General features: G+C 43.3%; 1 protein-coding gene across 2 annotated transcripts in view; it reads left to right on the top strand.

Moving 5' to 3' along the window:
* Positions 1–5,162: 5,162 nt before the first annotated feature.
* LOC101433208 (arylsulfatase H-like) overlaps positions 5,163–27,955 on the top strand; it is a 32,003-nt gene continuing 9,210 nt past the window's right edge. Inside the window, exons 1-8 of one of the 2 annotated variants that reach the window (XM_058290912.1) lie at positions 5,163–5,210; positions 8,508–8,663; positions 12,394–12,534; positions 16,494–16,615; positions 18,899–19,021; positions 21,222–21,642; positions 23,964–24,100; positions 24,387–24,521. In XM_058290912.1, coding sequence (XP_058146895.1) covers positions 8,641–8,663; positions 12,394–12,534; positions 16,494–16,615; positions 18,899–19,021; positions 21,222–21,642; positions 23,964–24,100; positions 24,387–24,521 — 1,102 coding nt within the window. In that variant the 5' untranslated portion in view covers positions 5,163–5,210; positions 8,508–8,640. Of the gene's footprint in view, positions 5,211–7,288; positions 8,664–12,393; positions 12,535–16,493; positions 16,616–18,898; positions 19,022–21,221; positions 21,643–23,963; positions 24,101–24,386; positions 24,522–27,955 lie in introns of those variants that run through there. The other variant, XM_071213201.1, reaches the window with a different exon arrangement.

The following is a 27,955-nucleotide window of genomic DNA, read 5'->3' as shown; positions in this document are numbered from 1 at the left end:
CTTTTTGGCCCCCAAACTTCAGGGTCCAAGGAAAATAATTCCACCCTAAAAGGTCCTTTCCCAAAATCAGATTCACCCCAGGACAACACCTGCACAGTCTACCTCGAGTAGCCCCACTGAGCATTTCTCAGTCCTTGCCCCGCAAAATTACTATTTCTCCAGCTTCTTTGGGGCTGCACCTTGCCTGACAATGAGCTCAGCACATCTTGTCTCTAAGAAATTCCATCCTTCTGGGAAGCGGACTTGGCCCAGTGGTTAGGGCATCCGTCTACCACATGGGAGGTCCACGGTTCAAACCCTGGGCCTCCTTGACCCGTGTGCAGCTGGCCCATGCGCAGTGCTGATGCGCGCAAGGAGTGCCCTGCCATGCAGGGGTGTCCCCCGCGTAGGGGAGCCCCACGTGCAAGGAGTGCGCCTGTGAGGAGAGCCGCCCAGCGCGAAAGAAAGTGCAGCCTGCCCAGGAATGGCGCTGCACACACGGAAAGCTGACACAGCAAGATGACGCAACAAAAAGAAACACAGATTTCCGGTGCCACTGACAACAACAGGAGCGGACAAAAAAGAACACACAGCAAATGGACACAGAGAACAGACAACTGGAGTGGGGGTGGAGGGTGAGGAAGGGGAGAGAAATAAATAAAAATAGATCTTTAAAAAAAAAGAAAAAGAAAAAAGAAATTGCATCCTTCCCTGCATGGACGGGGCGTCCCTGGCCGACATCACCCTTTGGCCATGCAGACTCTGGGGCTTTCTCTGACCTGCAGGCTATCAGTGTTTGGCTTTCAGGGGTCTAAGTGCTCCTTTCTCTGCCCCAAAGCACCCCATATCTTTATTAGGACAGATTCCTCTTTTTCACTATCCTTTAAAAAGAAAAATCATTCTCACCCTGGCAGTTATGAGCTATTTAAGGATGCAATGTGGGGAAACGGACTTGGCCCAGTGGTTAGGGCGTCCGTCTACCACATGGGAGGTCCGCGGTTCAAACCCCGGGCCTCCTTGACCCGTGTGGAGCTGGCCATGCGCAGTGCTGATGCGCGCAAGGAGTGCCGTGCCACGCAGGGGTGTCCCTGCATAGGGGAGCCCCACGCGCAAGGAGTGCGCCCATAAGGAGAGCCGCCCAGCGCAAAAGAAAGAGCAGCCTGCCCAGGAATGGCGCCGCCCACACTTCCCGTGCCGCTGACGACAACAGAAGCGGACAGAGAAACAAGACGCAGCAAATAGACACCAAGAACAGACAACCAGGGGAGGGGGGGAAATTAAATAAATAAATAAATCTTTAAAAAAAAAAAAAAAAAGGATGCAATGTGCTCCTCTTTGAGTTTGCAAAGCTCAGCACATTCCCCACCCAGAGAAAAACCTCAAACGAAGAAAATAAACAATAGTTTGCAGAACAAATATACACCAGACTTTGAGCACCTGTCTCCTCCGTTTCCTTGTTTAAAAATCTCAACTGCTCCCCCACATACCTGCAGAGGCAACGACAAAATAACAGTCGTGCTTCCACGTTAGATGCTCCAGCTCGTTTTTTTTTTATAAGATTTATTTTTTATTTATTTCTCTCCCTGCACCCCGTTGTCTGCTCTCTGTGTCCATTTGCTGTGTGTTCCGCTTCTACTCTTGTCAGCAGCACCTGGAATCTAGGTCTCTTTTTGTTGCATCATCTTGCTGCATCAGCTCTCGTGTGTGCAGTGCCACACCAGCTAGTTTTAAACTGCTAGGATTTCTGCTGAAAATTCCTTCGGGGCTCTTGGTTTTTCACATCCATCGAAACGTATTCGTTTCATTCCCTGTGGCTTTTGTTCACTGGTGGGGGCGAGCCTCTTGCCTCTCACAGAATGCCGTGGGTGTTTAAAGATCATTTCTTTATAGGTTTTTCCCCAGTAACCGGTTGTAAAACTTATCCCGCGGACTTGGTAGGTGGGTTGGGAAGTAGAAGGGAGATGGGCAATTATCTCTGGAGGACTGTCTTTGCTGGGATCAGGACCACCTTCCCGTCACTTGCGCTTGACCACACTTGAGACAGACTTTTCTAAGCCCCAAGCCCCTGTCCTCCCTCTTGCCTCCCCTTTACCCTACCGAGCCCCCAAGAAGCTCACAGCCGGGCCACTCTTCACCTCCCTCCCTCTCCCTTCACCCCTGACAGACTCCAGATGTCCTCCCTGCCTGTGACCTGCCCCCTCCCCACTTTTCCTGCCTTCCCTCCCTCCCACCCCCAGCCCTCCCAAACCTGCCTGCCTCTGTTTGCACGGAGCTGGGTTCTGCTCTCAGTCCCTGGACAAAAGCATCCTCGCCTGTTTCACGCTGCCCCGTACAATTTTTCTTTGACCACTCACAGACCTAAATAAAAGAGACTCAGCACCCCAATAAGGGGGCCTCGGGGGACGGAGGTGATTTACAGCCAGGCTGGACCCCCCGCCTGTGTTTTCTCAAGGGCTTGCCTGCAGCTGATCATAGGTGAAGATAACGGCAGGTGGGATTGCCATGTGCCTTTTAAAGTTCCAGACCCCCCTGATGTCCCCAGGGGCTGCTGGCAGGTTTGCAAACTGGCTTGACCGGTTAGGCAGCCTGTCCAGAGAGGCCCTAGATGCCCCCCCCACTCTAACCCACCCCCACTCCCACCGGTGAGGTTGCTTTGAGCTCCCCTTGGCCCACGCCTCCCCCAGGGCAGGGATGCTAAGTTGGTGTGAGCAGGAGCCCTGCAGAGCTGGTGCTTGGAAGCCTGCTGCTTCTTCCTCTCTCTCCCGGTACCTCATTCTTCATCTTTAATTGAAAACTTTACTGGCGTATGCTTCTGTCCTTGCAAAATATCCACGATAGAGACATCTTTGCAGATGGGACCCCAGCGTCAGCTTTCCACGGCCCCATCAGAAGAGGCGATCGAGAATTCAACAAATGGCACAACAAATGGAAGAAGGATTTTGACCCTTTTCTCACACGGTTGACACGAATGAGCTCAAAATGGGACAGAGACCTCAGTGTTAACAGTGACAGGGACAAAACTTCTAGGAGAAAACCTTCATGGCTGGACGTTAGGAAAAGTAAGGCAGGTAACATACCAAAAGACTGATCCTTTAAAAATATTTTCTGTTAGACATTTCAAAATTCAAAACAATCATGCATCAAAAAAAAAAACACACATATTTTTAATGTAACTTTTTTTGTGATCTACGATAATACGTATCTTAAAAAAAAAGACAATTAAGAAAATTTTCTAAAAGAAAAAAAAATCATGCCATTTAAGAACGTGAAAAAGATAAGCTACAGACTGGAAGAAAATCTTGGGAAATCATATATGATAAAAGCCTTATATCCAGAATATGTAAAGAACTCCACAGTTCAGTGAGAAAACAATGTAATTAATAAATGGGCAAAAAAATTTTAAAATTCAAACTTGATTCAATCTCACAAAAATAAAAGAAGAGAGAAAGGCAGCTCAACACGCTGTGGAAGCATTACTTCTAAAAGTTCTGTCTAGCCAATTCTACTTCACCTAATTCCAGCTGCCAAATCAGTTGTTCCTCTAGTGTTCAGAAAGATACACAGATAAACAGAGATTAAATGACATAGTCAAAGTCTCATTAATGAAAAACCTAAAGAAGAGAAAAAAATGCTTAATTATATTCATATCTTACGAAAGCAACCCCATATTCCTTCTTTTACCTTCAGACTTAATATTGTACTTCCTTTACTTTTGTTACAAAAACATTACAATGTTGTTAACTATAGACTATAAATTACATTAGTTATAATCTTTCCTGTGTATCACCACATTCTTAAACCTTGTAGTAGAACATTCCTATATTTATATAATTAACCATAATCCTCATCTACCACCCAAATCATTGTTACACAGTCCCTGTATTATTCTCTAGCTGTCCTCTAATCAACATGAATCTCCCTCGACTACTCATTTCAAGAGATTTTATTAGACATTTAACCAAAGAAGATAGGAATAGCTAATAACGATATGAAAATATGCTCAACATCCTTAGCCATCAAGGAAATGCAAATAAAATCACAATGAAATGCCATTTCACACACCCTAGGATGGCAGGAATTAAAAGAATGGACAATACCAAGTGTTGGCAAGGAGGTAGACAAATCTGAACCCTCACACATTGCTGATGGAAATGTAAAATGGTGCAGCCGCTATGTAAAACTGTCTGGCAGTTCCTAAAAAAGAACTAGGTATATACCCAAAGAATGAAAACTTGTGTCTACATCAAAATTTACACACAAATTGTCATAGAAGCATGATTTATCATAGCCAAAGGTAGAAGCAACCCAATCATCCCATCATCTGAAGAATGGGTAATCAAAATGTGGTTTGCCAGAAAAAAATAAAAGAAGAGAAATAACGTTCTGATACATGTTTCAGCATGGATGAACCACAAAACAAAAAAACAAAACAAAAAAAAACCACATTATGCTAAGTGAAGGAAGCCAGAAAAAAATCCACTTATTGTTTGATTCTGTTTATATGAATTGTCCAGAACTGCCAAATCCAGAAAGCAGATTATTGGATACCAGGCCCTGGGGTAGCAAAGGGGGATTAATTAGGGAATCTTTGGGGAGTATAGAAATGTTTTAAAGGCAGATCATAATGATGGCTGCACAACTGACTAAATTTCCTAAAGATCTTTGACCTTTAAACGGGGATTTTGTGATGGGTAAAGTATGCCGCAACAAAGTTACTGTAAAAATCGACTCTTATGTGTCACCTAATAACCATACTGTTTTCTTTCTTTCTTCAGGGCTGAAGTAGAAGTCTCAAAATTGTGCAAGGGTCAACAAATATTTTATGATGCCTGAGTTCTGTCTACCTTGGGTTGATATTGAATTTTTATTAACTCCTTTTCCAAACTTCCCTGAAAAAAAAAAAGGTATTAGGTTTTTCCTGAGGACAACCAGGCCAGTTTACAAAGTTACTTCTGTAACTAGGTATATACAAAAAACAAAGACGTGAAAGCAGCTGGCATTTCAGATGCTTCGTGCTGCTCCCGAGATGGAGAGAGTGTTTTCTAACCATGGTTTTGCTCACGGAAAAGAGAAAAAAGCCCTTATCTTCAGGGTCCAGGATGAGTCTTAACTCGCTGTCTGGTTAATCTTTAATGTGATTAAGTTACACATTAGCAAGTTTCCTAAGCAACTACGTGCCTTTTGGCCTAGTGAGGGAGCAGTCACAGAGAAAATCTCGGTCACCGCGGCAGGTAAGTCTCCCGAAACTCCCACCGTGGGATGCTTTTTGGGTTCTATGTAAAATGTTCGGGCGCCATCCAATTCCATGTCTCCTCTTGTCGTCGACGTTGGAGGGACCTTTTCTTCTATGCCAGCTACCTACCCCCTCCCAGGTGTGCCCCTGTAAAATTTGCTTTATGAATAACCTGCAGTTGAGGCGTGGTGTGGGGTCAGAGGAGAGTTCTCACAGCTGTCCCCCCCATTAACACATAACCCCATCCAGGTTTGCCAGCCCCGATGGGGTCAAGGTGAGCAGAGAAGGAGTTTCTGTTCCTTTCCTCCAATATGACCTGTGACACCTTCCTTTGCCTACCTGAGGAAGGGGGCAGAACTTCCCCAACAACCTGGACACCTCTTAAGTGGAAGGCGTGGCTCAAATTTGGAAACCACGTCCATGAAAAGACGACTCAAGGGCTAGCTTTATGTTTCCCTCACTCATCACTTGTTTAGAGTCACACAAATGTGGCTTTGGAATCAAAGACCCTTGAGTGCAAATTCCTGATTCTTTCGCTGGGGTTGTTTGCTCTTTGGACAAATTACTTGATCTCACCCAGAGGGTGAGCCATGGGCAATGAGCAATTTATTCCAGTTCTTTTGAACCTTTTGCTTTAAAGATAGAGGCACATGCAGTTGTAAGTAATCAGGCGGGAAACCTGTGAACCCAGTTTTTCCCACAGGTAACCTCTGACGAAGCTGTGGTAGAAGTTGACATCGACACAGCCCACCAGTCTTAGATTTTCCCAGTTTCATTTCTGCTCTCCCGGGCAGTTCCATCACACGTGGGACCACCTCAGCCAACTTTCCATCCCAGGACTGCCTAGAATCACCCTTTTAAAGCCACCCCCAACCCAACTCCCGGCAACCATGAATCTCTTTTCCCTCCTAATTTCAGTCATGTCCAGAAGCACCCGCCATGTTTATAGGCTGAAAAGGAACAGAGAAAGGCAGATCCCAAAACTTCCACTTAACCACTCCTGGGATGGAAGGGGTTAAATGAGCAGGGGGCCACTGGCTCCAGTGGGGGATCCAGGGAGCTTTTTGTAACATAATGATCGAAAAGACCAGCAGGTGGTTCATCTGAGAAGTGTTCAAAAAATACTGACCCCTGGTGGCTTTTCCATTCTTTACAAAAACTCAGGACTTTTGGAAGGAAAACCTTGGAGAAGCTTCGTCCTTCCTTTATCCTAAGGGCAAACGGGTATCGTTGAGTTCAGATAACAGCGCAAAATGGGTTTTCAAACCATCCTTTTTTCCTAAAATAGAAGGGAGCAGAGTGAAGCCAATAAGCCTGAAACAAGATTGAAGGAAAATATTCCTCTCGTGGGTTGAGTCGTGCCTCCCCCCAAAAATACATGGTTGAGCCCTGACCTCGGGTCCAAACAGGATGCTCTTTGGAAATTGGGTCTTTGAGGATGTGATTGGTGAAGGCGAGGCCAAACTGGAGTGGGCGGACTCCTAAAAGAAGAGGAAAATTGGACACAGAAAGACGCAGGGTGGAGCGGAGTCTGCCGACCCCTGGATGTTGAATTTCCAGCCTCCAGAGCATGCATTTCTGAGTTTTCAAACCACGCCCAGTTGGTGGTAATTTGTTGCTTCTCTCGTCCTACCCCATCTGTCCTCCATCAAACGACGATACATTTTGGCAGAAGGATCCTTCTTACTTAACAGAAGGAAGAACGGTTCTCAAACGTAGATTAAAAAGCCCAGAATAAGCTTATTTGCGATAATCCTATTATTTTTTTCGTTTCCAGTCTTCTTCTTGGCGCCTCAAGGATAGACGTTGCTCTCTTTACAATGCTTTGTTTGCACTGTATTCCTTTTTTTTTGTCTTTTTTTTTAATGTTACATTAAAAAAATGAGGTCCCCATATACCCCCCGCACCCCTCACCCTATCCCTCCCCCCATAACAACAACCTCCTGCATCATCATGAGACACTCATTGCATTTGGTGAATACATCTCTGAGCACCGCTGCACCTCATGGTCAATGGTCCACACCATAGCCCACACTCTCCCCCAGTCCACCCAGTGGGCCATGGGAGGACATACAATGTCTGGTAACTGTCCCTGCAGCTCCACCCAGGACAACTCCAAGTCTCAAAAATGCCTCCACATCTCATCTCTTCCTCCCATTCCCTACCCCCAGCAGCCACCAGGGCCACTTTCTCCACACCAAGGCCACATTTTCGATTAATAACCACAATAGTTCATGAATAGAATATCAGTAAGTCCACTCTAATCCATACTCTATTCCTCCATCCTGTGGACCTTGGAACAGTTGTGTCCACTCCACATCTATATCAAGAGGGGGCTTAGATCCCACATGGATGCTGGATAATCCTATTATTTCTAGCCTTGTGCCAGGGTCAGCTTTTTTGTTGTTGTTTAGGAGGTACCGGGGATTGAACCCAGGACCTCGTACATGGGAAGCAGGCACTCAACCACTGAGCTACATCCGCTCCCCAATGAGAGTTGTTTTCTTCGTTTGTTTGTTTTTTAGGAGGTACCGGGGATTGAACCCAGGACCTGGGACATGGGAAGCAGGTGCTCAACTCCTGAGCTACATCCACTCCCTGTGCTAAGCTCTTTTAAATATATCATTTCACTTGAAACCACCCAACAACCCTCCCAGGTGAGGGACTGTTAATATCCCCATTTTACAGATAACAGAACCAATGTGTAGCAATTTATCTGATGGTATGAGATTCCCAGAGATGCTGCAACAGATGATCACAGTCTGGGTAGCTTCCAACAACAGGCATTTCCTCCCTCCCTGCTTTGGAGTCCAGATTTGGACGTTGAGATGTAGACAGGGTCATGCTCCCCCAGACGCTCTAGAGGAGACTTCTCTTCCAGCTTCTGGAGCCCCAAGAGTTCCTTGGCTCGTGACTCCGTCACCCCAATCCTGTGCTTGTGTCTCCGTGTCCAAAATCTCTTCTTTTCAGGACAGGATTACACTGAACTAGGACCCGCCCCTCTCAGTCTGGCCTCATCCTAACTAATCCTACCTGTTTCCTGCTAATGTCACATTCTCAAGCCCCAGGAGGACCTGATTTTGGGGCAGAAACTATTCGACCCCAATAGACAGACCTTTCCAAGATGACCCAGCGAGTGAGAATGTGACCTTCCTGCCACTGGGGCTGAGCACAAGATTATCTGGAATTAGGGCGTGTAGACACTGGGAACTTTTACGAAATCACCCAAATTGCCACAAAATAACGTAGAGGAAAGCAGCACCCAAACTGAACCCAGCTCTTACGCCCACCTAAGTCATTACAGGACGTGGTTGCTCGGCCACTCTGATGTTTCACAGCACGTAATACAAAGACGGAGGACGACATTTTTCTGTGTTACGAGAAACTGGTGTCTCCAGCCCAAGCCTACCAGAAAAAGGCAAGAAAATATGAACGACCGGTGGAATCACAGGTAAGAGATACTGATTCTCGAGCTACTTCTCTACCTCAGGGGTTCTTAAGCAGGGGTTCTTGGAAAGACTTCAGGGGGTCCATGGGCTAGAATTGAGAAGGAATCAACTCGATTAGATGGCCAGCATGATAGGCACATTGCCTTCTCAAGTACTACACCACAGTTCCATGTTTTTATTCGAGATAATCATCTGCACATGGACATGTCTTTAAAAACTGAAATTTAACTTTAACTTGCTTATATTTTTGACGTATTGGATTATTATTTAATGTGTTTAAAAAGCAACCACTATGTCTAGGATGATGTCATATGATTTTTGTTTTAGTAACTGTATTTCAATATATGGAACCGATATCCTGTGCAATTTTGTTTTATGAATTTAAAAACATATTCTTGTGGGGACGCGTTGGTGTGGGGGTGACATATTTATTAATGAATACAGAACATCGTGTGGGCTTAGGATGATTTTTATTTTGATGTCGCGTGTTCTGAGTGCAGTGAATGATTGCCTGCAGAAAGGTCAGTAGGATGGCAGAGGTGGTTTTATGGCGCCGTGAGAAAACTCAAATTCCTAAAGGTTTGCCAAAAATGACCATTTGAACAGATGTGGAAGTGTGTTAGGTTATCAGGTATTGAAATCATGGGAAAGTTGTACAATGTGCTTTGGAATAATCCTAAAATTTAATTTAAAGACATGCCAATGTTGTGTGTCATAAAACTATCTGCTGCTACATTCTGAAAAGGGGTCTGTGGTTTTTACCTGATTGGCAAAGGGGTCCATGGAACAAAAAAGGTTAAGAACCCCTGTTCTACTTCAATAAAACTGACGTTTCTGGCAAGGAAATGCCACACGTCTCCCCACTGAGCTTTCTACAGGTCGGTTCTCGTTTGTGAAAGTGTCCCATGTAAATGTCTTGGCTTTGATACTAAGTTGAGTTGGTAAGGGTGAGAATGTGAGAAAGGATTCTTTTACGGTATCTACAGAGAACAATTTGAGGATGTCTGCAAAACATGCCTTCTTCTCTGCCCAGCTACTCAACACTAAGACTAGTTCCTTCAGAGTCACATGAATTTGTATCGGTTATCTCTTGCTGTGTAACAAATTGCCCCAAAAATGAATGACTTAAAATGGCACACATTTAACTGTCTCCTAGTTTCCATGGACCAAGAGTCTGGGCACGGCTTAGCAGGGCCCTTGGGGTCAGGTTTCCCCCATGTCTGTAGCCACCTCAGGGTCAATTGGGGCAGGGTCTCCTTCAGAGCTGACCCACTGTTGGTTTGCAGAGCTCAGCTCACTAGCTGTTGCACCAGGGGATTCAGTTCAGGATTTGCTGTTGGCTGGAGGCTGAGCTCAATTCCTTGAGAGATGGAACTAATAAATGAAGCCACATCCCATAACCAGATTCCGTTCACTGGGGGCAAGTCCCTGATTCCAAACCACACCCATGAATGAGGACCTTCAGGTAAAATATATATTTTTTATTCAAACTTTACTTCAACTTTAAAAAGAAAAAAGAAAAAGGCAGCTCAACAGGTTAAGGAAGCATTACTCCTAAAAAGTTCTGTCCCAGTGCTTTTTTTTTTTTTTAAAGATTTATTTATTTATTTCTCTCCCCTTCCCCTGTCCCCGCCCCGGTTGTCTGTTCTCTGTGTCTATTTGCTGCGTCATCTTTGTCCACTTCTGTTGTTGTCAGCAGCACGGGAATCTGTGTCTCTTTTTGTTGCGTCATCTTGCTGCATCAGCTCTCCGTGTGTGCGGCACCATTCCTGGGCAGGCTGCACTTTCCTTTGCACTGGGCGGCTCTCCTTACAGGGCACACTCCTTGCACATGGGGCTCCCCTACATGGGGGACACCCCTGCGTGGCACGGCATTCCTTGCACACATCAGCACTGCACGTGGGCCAGCTGCACACGGGTCAAGGAGGCCCGGGGTTTGAACCGCGGACCTCCCATGTGGTAGACGGACACCCTAACCACTGGGCCAAGTCCGCTTCTCTGTCCCAGTGCTTTTATCTCATCTAGTCCCAACTGCTACCTCATTTGTTCCTTTAGTTGCCAGAAAGACACACAGATTAAATGACATAGTCAAGATCTCAGTAATGAAAAACATGAAGAAACACACACGTATGGATTTTAACTGTGACTTTGTTGACACTGGTGGAAGAATGGACACATCCCAGATGCCCACCAGTGGGACTCAGTCTCCATAAACACTGGGTGCCATATTTAGAATACTGCATTCATTTCCTGGGGTTTCTGCATCAAATTAGCACAAACCTGGCAGCCTACAACAACAGAAATGTATCGTCTCACATTTCTGGAGCCCAGAAGTACAAAATCAAGTTGTCAACAGGAGGGAGCTCTAGGAGAAGCTCCTTCTTGCCTCCTCCATCTTCTCATGGCTCTAGGCAGCCCTTGGTTTGTGGTTGCATCATGCCAATATCTGCTCCAGCTTCATATGTCCTTCTCCTCTATCTTCGCTTCTTTCTCTTTTAAGGACACTTGGCATTTGACATCCTTAACTACGTCCAAGCATGCACGTTTTCCAAATGACGTCCCCTTGACAGGTTCTGGCACTTGGACAATCTTCTTGGGGAGATGTGATTCAATCCCCTATTAATACTAATAGGGTTTCAGAACTTCCAAGATGGATTTATTGGGAAGAGAAAGCTACACACAAGTACATGCAACCCATGACCTTTGTGTTATGAAATGCACATACCCACACTGAGCTCTGATGAGCAGATGATAGCCCTGGAAATTTCATGAGAACCTGGCAAGAGGTGAAAGTGGTGGTTTTTCAAGAGAGAGATGGATGTAATTGTCACCATTCAGCCATTAGGGTCTTTTGGACTTGGAACTCTGGAGGCTTCATTACTCATTTTTGTTCTGTTTTAATGAACTTAAAGAGAAGGCTGCCTCAGCTAGGGAAAGGGGAGTTTTCATTTTAATCTGGAGTAACACGCAGAGATAGTAGCAAGGGATGACCAGCCAAGCATTTATGAAACCAAGCGTGTCATCTTCTCCACTCTCATCACCCTCATAAACTTGCCCCTCCCCACTCTATTTCCTTTCCCAGGGGCATTTTATTTTTGTCTCTCCTTCCAGCTACCCTTTTCTTTCTATATCCCCTGATATAACATTTTTTGTTCCATGGACCCCTTTGCCAGTCAGGTAAAAACCCAAGGACCCCTTTTCAGAATGTAGTGCCAGATACATTTATATTGGGGCTTCTGAGATTGACTAGTGCTCTCACCTGCAGCATGTCTCTTTTTCTTCTTAGACTAGATTCTCATCACTTCCCTTTCAGTCTAGGGGCTCATGTGCCCTATTAATGTCTGGTACATTTTGTTAAAATTATCTCCTTGCTGATATCCTTTGCTCATTTTTTTCCTGACTCCGTTTTCAGGAATTCTTTAAAAAAAAATTTTTTTTTTAATTTATTTACTTATTTTTAGGAGGTTCCGGGGATCGAAGCCAGCACCATCTGCGGCCTACGTCCAAAGCATTCAATGGAAAGCAAAAGTAAACTTGTGGCTAAAACTTAAAATGAAAGCCATCTTTCTCCCACAGTGAAATTTGAGGATCAGTTAGGAAGGGCACGGAGGATCACTGGAAATTAAATTTTGCAATACAGATATTCAGCGGCCGTGAAAAACAAGCGTACGTTTTAAATGATCTCCCTGGGGAAATACCCTGATCTGTTTTCTACCATGTCTTTCTTTTCAGGGATTACTGGCCACTCATGCTGGTTTTTTGCTTAGGTTGCCAGACAGGCTTGGCAAGTCCCACGCAACCAAACATTCTACTGATAATGGCAGATGACCTAGGAATTGGAGATGTCAGCAGCTATGGAAACGATACTTTAAGGTAAGGGCTTATTTGGTATAATTAAATGGTATTCTCCCTAAAATAGTAGGTCTGGGTTAAACATTTCATAAAACTGGTACAAGAACACGCATAAAAAATTCATATGCAATTCAAAGACTTGCTGGAATTTGCTTAAATTCCAATAACCACAACCAAGCCAAGGTCCACAGGAAGGAGGAATACAGTAAGTATTAGAGTGGACTTAATGATATTCTATTCATGAACTATTGTGGTTAATAATCGAGAAAATGTGGCATTGGTGTGGAGAAAGTGGCCATGGTGGCTGCTGGGTGCAGGGAATGGGAGGAAGAGATGAGATGTGGAGGCATTTTCGGGACTTGGAGTTGTCCTGGGTGGTGCTCCAGGGACAATTGCCGGACACTGTATGTCCTCCCATGGCCCACTGGATGGAACGTGGGAGGGTGTGGGCTATGGTGTGGAACACGGGACATGGGGTGCAGCGATGCCCAGAGATGTACTCACCAGGTGCAATGGATGCGTCATGATGATGGGGGAGAGTCTTGCTGTGGGGGGAGTGGTGGGGTGGGGGCGGTGGGGGTGAATGGGGACCTCATATTTTTTTAATGTAATATTTTTTAAAAAATGAATAAATTGTGTAGAATTTGACAAAAAAAATCCCAATAACCTCAGATCTTTACACAAGCCACAAAAGAAATTCAGCAGGAATTTGTCTCCACTGCCCCTACCCTTGGCTAAAGGGAAGGTTCTGGTAAATATCACAGCATCAAGAAAGAATCATGGAGTTTAAAGAGTCCAGCTCTATTGTCAATAAGATAACTTGACTGCGTTACCACATATAAACCTGTATTTTGTGAGAGATATTTGGTTCCTAACGTGCATGTTTTGCTTTAAAGAGAGCAGTGTGTGCTGTGTTTGTGCATGTGTCAACGGAGGAGATTTTATTTTAAATTGGAGTAAACGTTCATTCTCTGGTTTGCTTATTTTACCAAATCCATACGTGAATTTCAACTTTTGAGAGTTTTTTTTGTGGTTTCAGGCGTGCCATGATAAAGAACTAATTAGACTTTCAACAAATTCTGAGGCCTTTAGTACTTACTGTACCTTCATCTGCATGCATCCAAAGAGCCCAAAGAACTTCAGTAGCAAATGGGAAGTTGGCTTTTCCATAACCTTCACCTTTATCAGCACATGACCTTGTCATTGGCACCATCTTGGCTTTGGGTGAAAGACTCAGGTTGAATGTCATTCCACAGAGGGAAATGATTTGGTCGGTTTTTCATAAATCACGTCTTCTAGAACCAAATAAAAGGGTCAAATGCATTGTCTTTAGAATAATGCCTTTAAATGAATGCCTTGGTTATAGAAGCATGCACTGATTATAGTTCACCCAGGAGTATTCGGAACCTTTTCAAATTAGAACAAACATATCCATTTGCTCATGAAAAATGCGAGAAGCCATTTAGGGTGTTTTGTACTTGGGGGACCTTTCTGACAATCAGTCGCCTCTTTGGTAACACATTTGAGCTGTGATACTGATGCTTTAAAATGTAGAAATCTGGTAAGGTGACTGGAAGAGTGCAAACTCCCAACTTATCTGCAAAGCTGAGCAGCTTGCATTTACTGATTACAATAAAGGAGAATGTTTGATGTGATTATTGAACACCAAGTGTGTTGTGTATTGAAGTTGTAAACCAGAATGGAGAAAAAAATCAATGGATTTTTTTAAAAAAGGTTTATTTTATTTATTCCCCCCCTTGCCACTTGCACTCACTGTCTGCTCTCTGTGTCCATTCTCTGTATGCTCTTCTGTGTCTGTTTGTGTCTTCTCTTCTTGTCTTCTCTTGAGGAGGCACCAGGAACCAATCCTGGGATCTTCCAAAGTGGGAAAGAGGCATGCCATCACTTGAGCCACCTCAGCTCCCTATTTCACTTTGTCTCTCATTGTCTCTCTCCTGTGTCTCTTTTTGTTGCATCACCTTGTTGCACCAGCTCTCCTTCAAACCCTGGATTTCCCAAGTGGTAGATGGGAGCCCAATTGCTTGAGCCACATGCACTTCCCTCTCAATGGATTTTGCCGTCCCTTCACGCTTTATAAGGAGGCTCCCAAATGATCATTTTCGTGTGATCATTTCTGGGCACCCAGATCAGGAACAGTTAAAAAGTCCTGGGATGGGAGAGGGAGGCCAAATCCGAGTCATGGGTTTTCCATCTGTGAGAGGGAGGCTTGCTCAGGATCTCCATAAGACCCCATCCAGCTCTGAAATCCTGTTTCCTACAAGGTTCCCATGGTAAAGTCTGGGATGGAAGAGTGGAAAACTACCTGTCCACTCTGCTCTCCATGGGACAAACCAGAAATGCTACACAACTACCCAAGAGGGTAAGGTCAACATTCCACGTGAATGACTTGTCCATTCTGGTTGGAAATTGTTTTTTAATTGTTTTTTTTTTTTTCAAATTTATATTCAACTGTTGTTTGCTGGGTCCTTTGCATGTGGCCTTCACACCCATTATCTGAAAAATCCAAACCACTTTGAGAAGTACTCGGTAGTATCCATACATTGTAGAAATGCATACTAACTGTCAAATAACTTAGCCCACTCACTCTGCTGAGTGTAAGGAGGTGTTTAAACCAGGTATTTCAACTCTGACTTCCTTTCTTCCCTGTGGAAGTACTCCTTGACTGAAAACTACGCTTCATACGAAAATGGACAGTGGACGTAATCCATCGCCAAAGGAAATAGATGTTTGATAGTAAAGGCTGAAAAAAGTCCGTAACAAACTTCATCCTCCAATTTTCTAAAAAACGCAAACTATTTCTCAGAAAATTAGTCTGTTTTGGCTTACATCGAACAAACTTTAGTTTGTCATTGTTATCATATGGAAATTCTTCCGATGAGTCCAGGATTAAACAAGGTTTGCTATTTTAGGCATATGTTCATCAACAAAAACTCAATACGGTATATTTCCCGTCGTGATTGAAGCTTCAGCAAGTTCCTAAAGCAAGTCATTTTGCAAAGATGTGTAAGATTCTATCAGTTTTCCAAGGGACTTCATAATGCTTTGCTCTTTTTTTTTTAAAGATTTATTTATTTATTTCTCTCCCCTTCCCCCACCCCCACCCTGGTTGTCTGTTCTCTGTGTCTATTTGCTGCCTCTTTCTTTGTCCGCTTTTGTTGTCATTAGCAGCACGGGAATCTGTGTCTCTTTTTTGTTGTGTCATCTTGTTGTGTCAGCTCTCCGTGTGTGTGGCACCGTTCCTAGGCAGGTTGCACTTTCTTTCGTGCTGGGCGGCTCTCCTTACGGGGCGCACTCCTTGCGCGTGGGGCTCCCCTACGCGGGGGACACCCCTGCGTGGCACGGCACTCCTTGCGCGCATCAGCACTGCGCATGGGCCAGCTCCACACGGGTCAAGGAGGCCCGGGGTTTGAACCGCGGACCTCCCACGTGGTAGACGGACGCCCTAACCACTGGGCTTTGTTCTTTTTTGAAGCCCCTACGGTGCCAACATTTTTGTGGCTAGTTTCTTCTTCAATTGTTTGCCTGTTGAAAGGCATCCATATTTCTGTTCATCACCAAATGCTGCTTTCGGGCGAAAGCTGAGCGGTTCTCAGACATTCTTTCCATGTCTCTGAAACTGCATCTTTTGCAAGTCTTACATCTACTCTTTGGAGCCAATTTTCTTTGCATAGGCATCGTAAAGTTTGGAAATCCAACACCAGGCAGGTGGGTGGCTACAGACACTAAAACTGAGTGGGAAAGGAAGTCTGAGCAGAGAAAAACTCTTTCCGAGTGGCCAGTTTGGTAAGAATAACTGATATAAAGATGGCCCTTGTTTCCCTCCTCAGCGGGATGTCAGGGAGCTCGGCTGTACTTGGCCATGGAGATCTACTTTCCCCCCACGGTGCCCCCTGGCCGTGTGGGTCATTGCCTTCAGAATCCAACTGTGTTTCTCATTCGCTGTCACCTCTTTATTTCAGGACCCCCAATATTGATCGGCTTGCACGGGAAGGCGTCCGTCTGACCCAACACTTGGCGGCTGCTTCCCTCTGCACCCCAAGCAGGGCTGCCTTCTTGACGGGAAGATACCCGATCCGATCAGGTTTTTAAGTATTTGATCTTATCCTAATAAGATGGCTCCCCATATGCCTTCCAGGTAATGTAGATGTTTCTCCTTCTTTACTCAGACCATCGCCATCCACACAAGTTGGTTCAGAAGAAGCAGGATCTCAGGGTGGGACTGGTGAACAGAGCCCCCATTTTGGGCAGAAAACTTGGATATTTTCTGAGTAGACATTAGGAATCCATGCCAGTGCTTCAAAGGGTCCGAGAGCAAAAGGAAGGGACCCCTTGGAATCAGTTGAAGGCAGTGGAGGTGGTGGAGTCTCTAGCCAAGATTCTGGAGATCAGAAGAAGAAAGGAAACAAGGCATAGAGGGCAGAAGGATTCAGGGCTAGCAAAGCCCAGCAGTGTTGGAAACTGAGGCACCGTAGCCTCACAAGGAGAGGCGTTGTCTCCATGGCTATGCTTGCAACCTAAGGAATGCGTTAATTAAGAGTTCCTGGCAAACAGGATAAAGCTGTTAAAGGCTGAAAGAAAAGATGAGCACATACCTTTTGTAGTAAATAGAACACTTAGACTTTGTACCTTGAGATAAGATTTTTTTGAATTCCTTAGACTATGAGTAATGCTGATAGTTAACTATGTGTTGCTGCTTGTTCTCACATAGACTGGGGTATATAGAGAGCCCCTTGTAAACAATAAAGTTGTCTGATGAGTCTCTACTCACAGATGCCCTGATCCCAGCTCTCTCGTTCTTTCTTTCTTTCCTTCTTTCTCTTTCACTCTCCCTTTTCTCTTTCTTTCGTTCCCGATACCCTTCAGGCCCAAATCTCCAACACAGCAGCTGAGTTAAACACTAACCGTGTTCAAGCAAAGATCATTCACTCCATTTTTCTACCAACAAATGGACAGGTCCCACAGTCTGCGCGTTACACTGCACTTGGCAATTGATTTCCATTTCATGGATTTCTCTTCCAACTGTCTTGTAAGAGAGTCACAGGTTGACTAAATGTAACATGTTTCTTCATTTTGTTAGCACAGCCCATCACACACTGCGGTCTGTCCCATTCTTCCCCTTCACAGTTTGCTGTCTGTGTTAGGATTTTAAAGCTGCAAGCAACAGAAAACTCGAGACAAATTGTCTGTATTAGTTCCCTATAGCTGCTGTAACAAATGCTGCTAACTTAGTGGGGTTTTTTCTTCTTCTTTATTTTCTTATTTTCGGAAGAAAGGCAGAAGCATAAAATCGAGGTGTTGACAGAATCATGTTCCTTTCTGGGGGTTTCAGGGGAGCGTCCGTTTTCTTGCCTTTTCCAGCTTCTAGAGGCTACCTGCATTCCTTGGTTCACAGACCCTTCCTCTGCCAGAAGCATAACATCTTCAACTCTCTCTCCTCTGCCTCCATTTCCACATCTCTTTCTCTATAAATGACCCCCCTGCCTGTCTTATAAGGATGCTTGTGAATTCATTCATCCCACCCATCCAGGCTAATCTCCCATCTCAAGGCCCTTTAACTTAATCACATCTGCAAAGTCCCTTTTGCCACACAAAGCAGCATACAAGCAGATTATTGAGATACGGATGTTGTCTTCTTTGGCGTACCATTATCCAGCCTACAGAGTATGTTAAACACATGAAAGGAAATGGGGGTTTGGATACAGGTAGCTATTGGGTGCAGGTAGCTGTGAGTCAGTGCAACTAAAACTCTTGGGCACATTTCTAGCCTGGATTACCAGGGATTCAAGGATCTCCCCACCTCTTAACTCTGGTCTGTGTTGGGTTGGCTTTTTTCCTAGGGAAAGCCCTTCCCTCAAGGTGGCCAGATATGGTCACCAGCCAAGACAGGGTTCTTTATCTGCCCACTTCAAAGTCATGGAGGAAAGGCATGCTTAGCTACTTCAACGTCACAGGATCAAGTCCCTTAGAATAAACTTGAGTGCCTGCATTCCCTCAGCCATTCTCTGTGGCCTCAAATCCCCTACTCAGTGACCATGGCTCAGTTTCACCCAAACCACGTGAGCCTACAGTGGGAGCCGTGAGCTTCCAAAGAAACCAGGTGCCATTGCATGGAAAGGGGAACTGCCTTCTGGGCAGGCAGAGACAACGGACACCCCTCAATTCTCCTGGCTCCAAAACCCATCACTGAGAACGACAATTAACATTCTGGTGTAGATCACTGGACAAGGCTCCGTGATCATAATATAATAAACAAAAAAGATATCTAGAGTCATCGGTCTTTATGCCAAAGGCTGGAAATTTAAAGGAAGGGAGCTGAAGCACGATGCCTTCACTTTCCGTTGTCTACCTTTGTCCCCAAATTCAGGGATGGCCTCAGAAAGTGAAGCCCGAGTTTTACGTTGGACAGCTGCCTCTGGGGGGCTCCCTCCCAATGAAACCACGTTCGCCAAGATACTGCAGCAACGAGGCTATGCCACGGGTCTGGTGGGTAGGTACTCCACTGCGAGAGCCAAAATGCTCTTGTAGTTGCTCTTTGCCATCACATTTCAAATATAGACTAGCAAAGGGAATTATTACCAAATCGCTACTTGAACACGGTGAGGGCAAGTGATACCATAGAGCATTTAGACACTTCTGGAAGTTATATCAAGAGTGGGTAAATGCATTCTAAATAAAGAGAAATTGGTCTCAATGGATCTCTTCAGGCAGACCTCGCCTGAATTTTGACCTGGTGTGTTTATGTATCAGTATTTGCAACTGCGCTAGTTTAATTAAGCCTTGGATGTAAATCTAAAGGACAAAACTTTTGAAATGATATGAAACTTTTGGATCTACACTGGTGTTTCATCAAAATCACTGGTTGTCTTGGTGTTCTAGATATTTGAAATGGAATTATCCAACTATAACAAGTGTAACACTATGGACTTTCAACAGAAAAAGTCCTACTGAGCAGTGAAAAAGAAAGTCCCCAAAGTTTCTATCTCCACTAGAAATATACTGATCTAATACCCCATCCTTTTGATTTATGAAGCTTGAAACTATTTCTTTGGTATCACCAGGTTACCTAATATGTTTCCAGGACTAAAATGGATTTATGAAGAGTAAAAAAAATATGGGAGAAATATCTTCTGCTCTTAAAAGCTTCAGGTTCAAAAGAAATGACATAGATGAGAAAGTACTGAGGCTATGATGGTGCAGTTTAAAATACAGCAGAAATTGGGAAGTTTTGTTGAGGGACTGCATCTAAGAGCATTAAGGATTAAAGGACATGGGATTGAGATAGGATGAGGTGGAATACCCTTGAAAGTAGAGGAAACAGTATGAGTAGATGAGAAGCTTTCCAGATTCAGGAGAGCTCAGAAAGAGCAGCTTTTTATGGAAACTGTAAGATGTGAAATTGGAAGGAGAGGGGTAGTAATTAAAAGGAATCTTGGTTTCCAAGCTAACAAGCTCTGGTTTAAATTAGGAAGTCATTGGGTGCTTTTGAAGCTGGAAGGAGATAAGATTACTGTGATACCTTGGAGGTAGAGAAGTTTCCTGATATAGTGAGGGAGTTGTAGAAGTGATACCAATTAGAGGTAATGAGCGTGTGGTATAAAACAGCTGCTTTTGAAACGGAAAGCCAGCATACTATGAATTTCAAAGTTGAAAACTTTTTACATGTTTTACAAAGAAGAGCCAGCAGGATGGTAAATCTAGCAACAAAAAGAAAGAGTTAAGGAGAGTATAGAATTCCATAGAGCTGAAAAGGAATTTGGTAGCAATTAGAGAATATATAATCTATGGAGAGAAAGAATGTTCATAGGAGATTGCAAAGTTAGATACAAAACTGGTTAATGTTCTACAGATGATAAAAACCATAGCCTTGTGGGTATCTTTCCTACCAGACATAAATCATTTCCAAGATATAGGTCTTCTACAGGTTAAATCAATTCCAATTCTGAGAGGGAGAAACTGAATATCAGGATGTCCCCAAAAGTAGGTACAGTTGTCGGGGAATTTTGAATGGTTTCCACTAGACGTAATAAATCCATTGTAGCATCCTTAAGGAAAAGGAAAACACAGGCGTTTAATTCTACAGAAGCCTCTGAGCTCAAGGCATGATGTTAGAAAACCAGCTTCCATTTCTGGACTGGTGGCCTCTCAGACCCTCAGGTTCTTCCTCTGTAAAGGGAGGCAACCGTTGTCATCCATCTGAGAGAGGTGTTAGAACGTGCAGGTGCAATAACGGCTTACCATAAAATGATCATGTGCTACACAAATGGAAACCAGCACACTGAATCCAGAATGTTCTTATAATACAAATCAGACCCTGAGTCAGTTGCAAGTTTATGTGAGAATCTGTGTAGAACTCTTGTCCAAGATGAACGTATTTCACGTAGAGTCAAGTGAGTAGAATAAGAAGCTTCATGTTTTTATATTGAACCCTAACACATGAGCGTTTCCCCCAAAGCATCTCAGGGTGCACATCTCTCTCCTCAGTTTGCTCTCTTAGTGCATAGAGGTCCAGGATCACCATAAGTAAGGCTTCTGCAAGCCATGGAACAAAACTGGAGAACCTTGTCAGAAATGGGACTTCTCCAACGTCCTACGATGGTTTCCAATGTAGCAAAGGATTGTCTCGATTTAACCATTGGACAAACGCCTTTCAATGTCTGGTCATCTTAAACTGTTCCTTCTGGGCCCAGGGAAGTGGCATTTGGGCGTGAGCTGTGAAACCCGCGATGACCACTGCCATCACCCTCTCCGCCACGGATTCGACTATTTTTACGGCATGCCTCTTACACTGATGCTGGAGTGTGGAGGTCAACACAGTGAACTAGGCCAAGCCGTGAGAGCTGAGAACTGGTTTTACACGTGCGTGCTAACCCTTCTGGTGCTCCTCCTGGCTCTTGGCAAGCTCGCTCACTCCCTCCCCATCCCGTGGAAAGCTATCGGCGGCTTGGCCGTTCTCCTGCTCGTCTTTTTCCTCTCCTGGTACTCCAGCTACGGATTCGTGAGGCACTGGAACTGCATGTTGATGAGAAATCACGAAGTCCGCGAGCAGTCAATGGCGTTAGAGAGAACGACGTCTCTCCTGTTGAGGGAGGCACTCTCATTCATTGAAAGGTAGTGACCGACAACAAGAATTCCATTTATTAAGTGGGAACGCAAGGGAGAATATTTTCCCTTCTTTTTTTTTTTTTTTTTTTTGGCTTTTATAAAGGGTATTTATTTGGGATAGGAGCTTACAGATACCAGGCCATAAAGTATTGGTTTCCATTTTGTTTTGGACTCAGGCAACCCCAACTTATCATGAGTGTGTTCCACGTGACAGCCATTAAAACGCCATCGATTTAAGTTACACCCTAATTTCAGAGAATTTAGAAAAATAAATTTTTTGCCACGGTGGTGACAGACCTTCTTTATAAACACCTGGACATTTACAGAAGATTTCCCATATGCCTTCTCAAGACATCCTATGAGAGAGGGAGGTCCTAGAAGGGTGAGAATGTTGGGAAAAAGTTTTCCCCTCAATTCCTCATGTTTCTTTCCATCGGAAAGAAGCTCAGTTAATGCAATCCCTCATCTCTCTACCTTATACTCACTCCAGGGAGAATGAAGTCTCCTCTTTGATTGACAAAATTGAGAAGAATTAGCTGCACCTGCTTGGCTCACAACCCCTTCCACTTTAGAAACCAGGCTTCCTATAGATATACGTTTTCCCTACTACACATTTAGCAATCAAGCTTCTTCCCATTGCCAGAGTCCAACTTTCTGTAAGTTGGTGCATAAATTTGCCTAGTCTTGATGTTCAGGTAGGAGGCTCATTTTCAGCCCTCAACTAGGCTATACCCTCAATCTAGCTTATATCAGTATGTAAATGACGTTTCACCTTCCATCTACCTTACTTATATTATTTCTCAAGGATTCAGGATTTAGGTGGAAAAGAGGATGCTGCTGAGTGTATAACAGTTGACCCTTGTAATATTTCATTTCTTTTCTTCTAAAGTGAACAATTTTCTTTCTGATTGTAACTCTTTGCATGATCTCCAAAACAGCTAAATCTCACCTGTATTTATTCTCTGTCCTCCTGGTCTCTGGAAATTGACTGAAGAAAACCTATGAACATTCTGATCATCCAGGTTTCATGGGAGTCCAGACAAATACTTTTTGGATCGGTTATTTTCCACCAATTAATCATGTTTTTTTTTTTTTCTTAAGAAAATCACAAAATATAATGGCATGTTATTTGAAAACATCCACCTTGTATTTGGAAAATGATTTTTAAGAAAATAAGGATTGCGTTCAAGTGTACATCATATTGCCTGGAGGTGCAGGTGTAATAGGTAGATAGTTTCATTTTAAAATGATACAGAATGTTTCTACCAAGAGGATACTCAGAAATGCTCTTCTAAATTATTTTTACTGGTAAAATTTTGTATTTATTTCTTAAAGAGGAATGGTATATTCTATATGCCTCAAAATTGAGAGGTCTAGAAATAAGCACAGTCAAATATCTCCCTCCTCAGACCCCAGCCACACATTCTCCTCTCCAAAGGCAATCCCTTGATCAGGTCTATGAGAATATTTCAAGAGATATTTTATTTGCAAATAAATAATTACATATAAATATACTTACCTATTCTAAAGGTTAATTTTAAAGTGTTAAAATCATTATTGATTCTTTAGTATGCTTGGTAATTCTGTCATTTCTGATCATAATTTGCTTATATACTTTGAATCTGAAATACAAATAAGTATGTTTAAACTGAGTACGTTTTACTGTAGAAATAATCTGCATACATGTTGGATTTTCTTTAATGATCACTTATCTTGTGCTTACATCACATGAGAAAACGTTCAGGTATAATTTAATAAAATAATTCCCTCCTCACACAGCATTTTTTTATCCCTTCTGGTGTATTTCCACAAACAGATACCTCCTGCTATCTTATATGTCCTTATTGGGGAAAAAAACCTCTCAATTCCCTCAACTTATGATTAGTTCTGCTGGCTCTATTGATATCATTCTTTGTAAGTTGCTTCTAACTTCAGATCATCATGTCAAGAAGCTATTGGAAACATAAGGACACAAGCCCAAGAAGTGGGTTTTAAGAGTATTGAACTAATTAAATGCCAGGAGAATGTATAGTTTATAACTCTTCATGTATTAAACTTATAAACGCTATCTCTGAGTCCAGTTGAGTAATCCAACTATAGGAATCCATCCATTCACACACACAGAGAAGAAGGTTCTGCAATTAGAGTTGACCTATTATCACTGGATCTGAAGACTTTTCCAAGAACTGAAGTGTCTTACTTGAGAATATCTCTATTCTAGCTGAAGTTCTTTTAAAGAAAGTGGTTTCCAACTGTCTAAACATATTTTGACCACTTTTTAAACTAGAATGCCTAATGATCTTATGTCTGGATGTTGTTTCTTTCAGAAACAAACAGAGACCTTTCCTCCTCTTCCTTTCACTTTTGCAAGTCCACACACCTCTTCCAACAACCAACCACTTTCTTGGGAGAAGCCGACATGGCTTATATGGAGATAACGTGGAGGAGATGGACTGGATGGTGGGTGAGTTCCCCCCAATGCCCCCAACTCAACATGCCCCTTCAGTGACATCCATCCAACTCCACATTCTAAATGGTTAGACTGACACTAACAAACAGCTTCCTTAGGTGATTAGCCTGGAAGACAGCAGGTCAACAAATCTCATGTCCAGTCCCGTTTATTGAATGCAATGTTCAACAATGTACAGGCACATAAACCAAGTTATGAAGGAATGCTATTGCACAATGCAGTCCAACAATTGACCACCTTGGCCCTTTGGCTCACTTTATCCTTTGATTTCCTTCTACAGGTCAAGTTCTTGAAACCCTTGACAAGGAAGGCTTGACCAACGACACACTTGTGTATTTTGCCTCGGATCATGGAGGCTTCCTGGAGGTTCATATAGAAGACACACCTCTTGGGGGCTGGAATGGAATCTACAAAGGTGGGGAAATTCCACAGTGCTTTAATGAAAAATCTTTTGGGACTATTTGCCACAGAAATACATTTTTTAGTTTAAATACGTAATGTAACCTAAGAAGATTAATAGCCTCCTGGGTTTGAGCAAATGATCTGATTTTCAGAAGAGGAGAAGAATGTAGATCTTATCCTCAATTCCCCCAACTAAGCTGTCTCATAATTTCTAGATGCCTTGAATATTACTTCCCAATATAATTTTCCCCCTGATCAGACATCACTTTTCACAGAATCATGTTCTCATCTCTTCCAATATAATAATTGAATTTTTAAAGCTTTACCCTTCTCTCTGGTTATTTCTATTCTGCCTTTTAAGTCAGTGGCTTTAGTTTCTCCAGGCAAGGATTGTTCCCATCTCCTGAAACTGGTGGAGGATGGGCACATGGTATCACATTAGACAAGGCAGACTTCTATGGAATCACCCAGTTTTCCACCTAACATCTCCCATCTCTCTCTTTCATGCTTCTAAAACCTTTCTCATCTGCTTTTGCTGAAAACTCTCTTTCCTGTGTCCTTTTGGGATGGACAATGGGAAGTAATGTGACTTCCTGGGCATAAGGACATTGCAGATAATACTTGTTTCTTATGCAGCCTTGCAGACCATCACACAATATTTTATACCTTACATTGCTCCTCTTATATTTGAGGTTCCTAGTGTTCATAGTTCCAGAACCTTTTGTGGTTTTAAAAGAAAATTGCCTGGGATACTCTATGCATAGAATTTTTTATATATATACGTACATATATATGTGTGTGTGTGTGTAATACTGGGTATTCTATGCATAGGATTATATGCTTATATACTTGTATATATTTCTTATCATTTTAATAGATTAGGAGATACTTGTCTTCACATTAACCAATATTTAAATAAACACAATTTTAGCACATCTATTCAATATTTTCAAGGATAAATATTTTTAAGCAATCCTAAGACTAGGAAGCATAAATTAGATTCTATTTTTAGCTGGTTATCAGTTGCATTCATTTCTCTGTGTCACATTTTAAGAGAGATATTAAAAATTAGACTTCATCCTCAGACCTGGATTTTTTGGCTGTATCATATGAGTGATGGTTGAGGAATTTGGGGAAGAGGGATTTCAAAGAGACTAATGTGTCCTCCCCTCCCTGTGCTGCTCATGAACCAGTGCAGATAATCATGTGATCAACACATATTAAATGAAGCTCAAGGTCAAAAAGCATTTTTGACACCTGATATTATATGTAGGCTGAGATATTCTGCTGGTGTGAGTTGACCCTTTTATTCATGGTCATTTTCTAGTTACATCATCAGCTGGTACTTGGTAGTAATCCCTCGGCACCAGGGAGGCTCATGCCTGGGAGTCATGTCTCATGCTGGTAGGACGGTAATGCAGGAGTGGGGTGAGGGGGGTGGGGGCAATATGGGGACCTCATATTTTTTTAATGTAACAGTAAAAAAAAAATGACAAAAAAAAAAAAGCAGCTCAAGTCTTGGAGAGGAAACTGTGAGCTGAACTGTGTACCCAAAAGGCATGGTGTGTGCTCCACACATGTTAAATGAAGCTCCAAGCTTTGGGGAGGAAACTGTGAGCTGAACTGTGTACCCAAAAAGACATGCCAAAGTCCAACCACTGAATACCTGTGACTGTGACCTCATCTGGAAATAGGGTCTTTGACACTGTAATCGAGTTAAGATGTGGCCGAAGTTGATTAGGGTGGGCTCTAAATCCAAAGACTTGAGTCCTTAAAAGAAGAGGGAAATTTGGACACAGAGACAGATAGACACACAAAGAGGGAAGATCGGTCCCACTCTGAATGGAGGAGGGACTGCTGCCAGGGTCTGTGGCTTTCCTATCACCCAAGAGATTATACCACCAGCTTGTTAAATTCCTGAGGACGTTCTTTGGAGGAAAACGTCTGGAGTAGATAGTATGAATATTTTTCAAAAAACCCACAGTGCTATGAGTACACAAAAGGAGAACAAGTTGATCTAGAACATTAATAGCAACTCTACAAATACCCAGGTATTCAGATGCCTCTGTTATTAGAGTGCCAAAATTTAGCCTCCAAGAGGACTCTTGAAAGAAGCTCATTGAATGGAAGAAGAGAGAAAACACAAATTCTATGGTGCAGAGTCCTGACCAAGCCAAGGTAGCAGTACCCATCATGCCAGCAAACCATGAGCTGGAAACATTTGCACACTTACCAAAATGCAAATGCCTCAGGCTGCTTCTGGATATAAAGGGCAAACACATGAAAACATCTAGATTTGCTTTTAACAAAATTTCAAAATCTAAGACATCCAGAACTCCTAAAATCTTAAAACTGAATTCAGACTTCAATAAATGTCTCTGTTTTATAATGATACAAGCTGTATTGTTCTGGAAAGCCGTGTTTAACAGTAGGAAATAAAAAAGAAACAAAAGGACTGTGACCATGCAAATCTGCAAAGCGGAGAGATGGAAGGTTCCTGATGTTTTATTATTAATAGTAACCCAATAAAAAGGTCTCAGATGTCCTAAAAGGGGCATCTGCATTCACGTTTCATATAGTTAGTAAACCTACTTGGGTGTTTGGACAGTTTACTCAACTTGAAGGAGACAAGTGAAGTCAAGTATCTGAAAGCTCTCTCTTTCATCACGGGGAGCTAGACTGATCAGGATGAACATCTATTGTCCCCAAACTGGGCCTTTACTTGGCTCCATCTCCTTATCCATTCTTACACCTGACAAGGAGAAGACAGAGTGACTCAGGGCCCCAACCCCTTCAGAACTTGAGTACTAACGAAGGCAAGGAGAACCCCAGGGGCTCGCTGATCTAATTTCTTGTGTTTCAAAGGACACTTGCAGAATTTAGCCAGAGAGTTCATACCTTGAAAATGGTGTCCTTGGATATGGTTGATTCTTGGCTTGTGACTGTTTAAATTTTAGATTTCTGGGATATTTTCCTTTTACTTTGAGATGTTTCCTTAACTCTCTTTTTTCTAAGCTTTGAGCAGTGTTCCTGGCCAAGCAATCCTCAGAGAGAACCCCCCTCTGGGCCAACAAGGAGGGGGCAGTTCAGGGCATCCCTTGAGGGTCCTATTGTCCCTCTATCACTCCATCCTTGACTCTCCTAGGATGGAGAGACGTCACCTTACTCTCTCCAACCTTCCCAGCAGCTACATGAGGAGGAGAAGCCAGAGGAGATGATTGGTTGCCTGCTGGTGGCACCACCTTTTCAACCTGTAGCCCACTATCTTAGTTGGCTCAGCTGCTATTGCAGATACCACAAGCTAGTTTTAGGTAAACCACAGGAACTCGCCAGCTCACAGTTTTGAGACTAGAGGCCCAAACTCAAGGTCTCAGCAAGACTTGCTTCCTCCTAAAATCTGTAGCTTTCTGGTGAAGGCTGCCACCATCCCTGGGGCTCCTTGCCTCC

This window comes from Dasypus novemcinctus, chromosome X (assembly GCF_030445035.2).
Source record: "Dasypus novemcinctus isolate mDasNov1 chromosome X, mDasNov1.1.hap2, whole genome shotgun sequence".
Classification (NCBI taxonomy): Eukaryota; Metazoa; Chordata; class Mammalia; order Cingulata; family Dasypodidae; genus Dasypus; species Dasypus novemcinctus.
The sequence above is the reverse complement of the archived record's forward strand: the minus strand, read 5'-3'. Positions and strand labels throughout refer to the sequence as shown.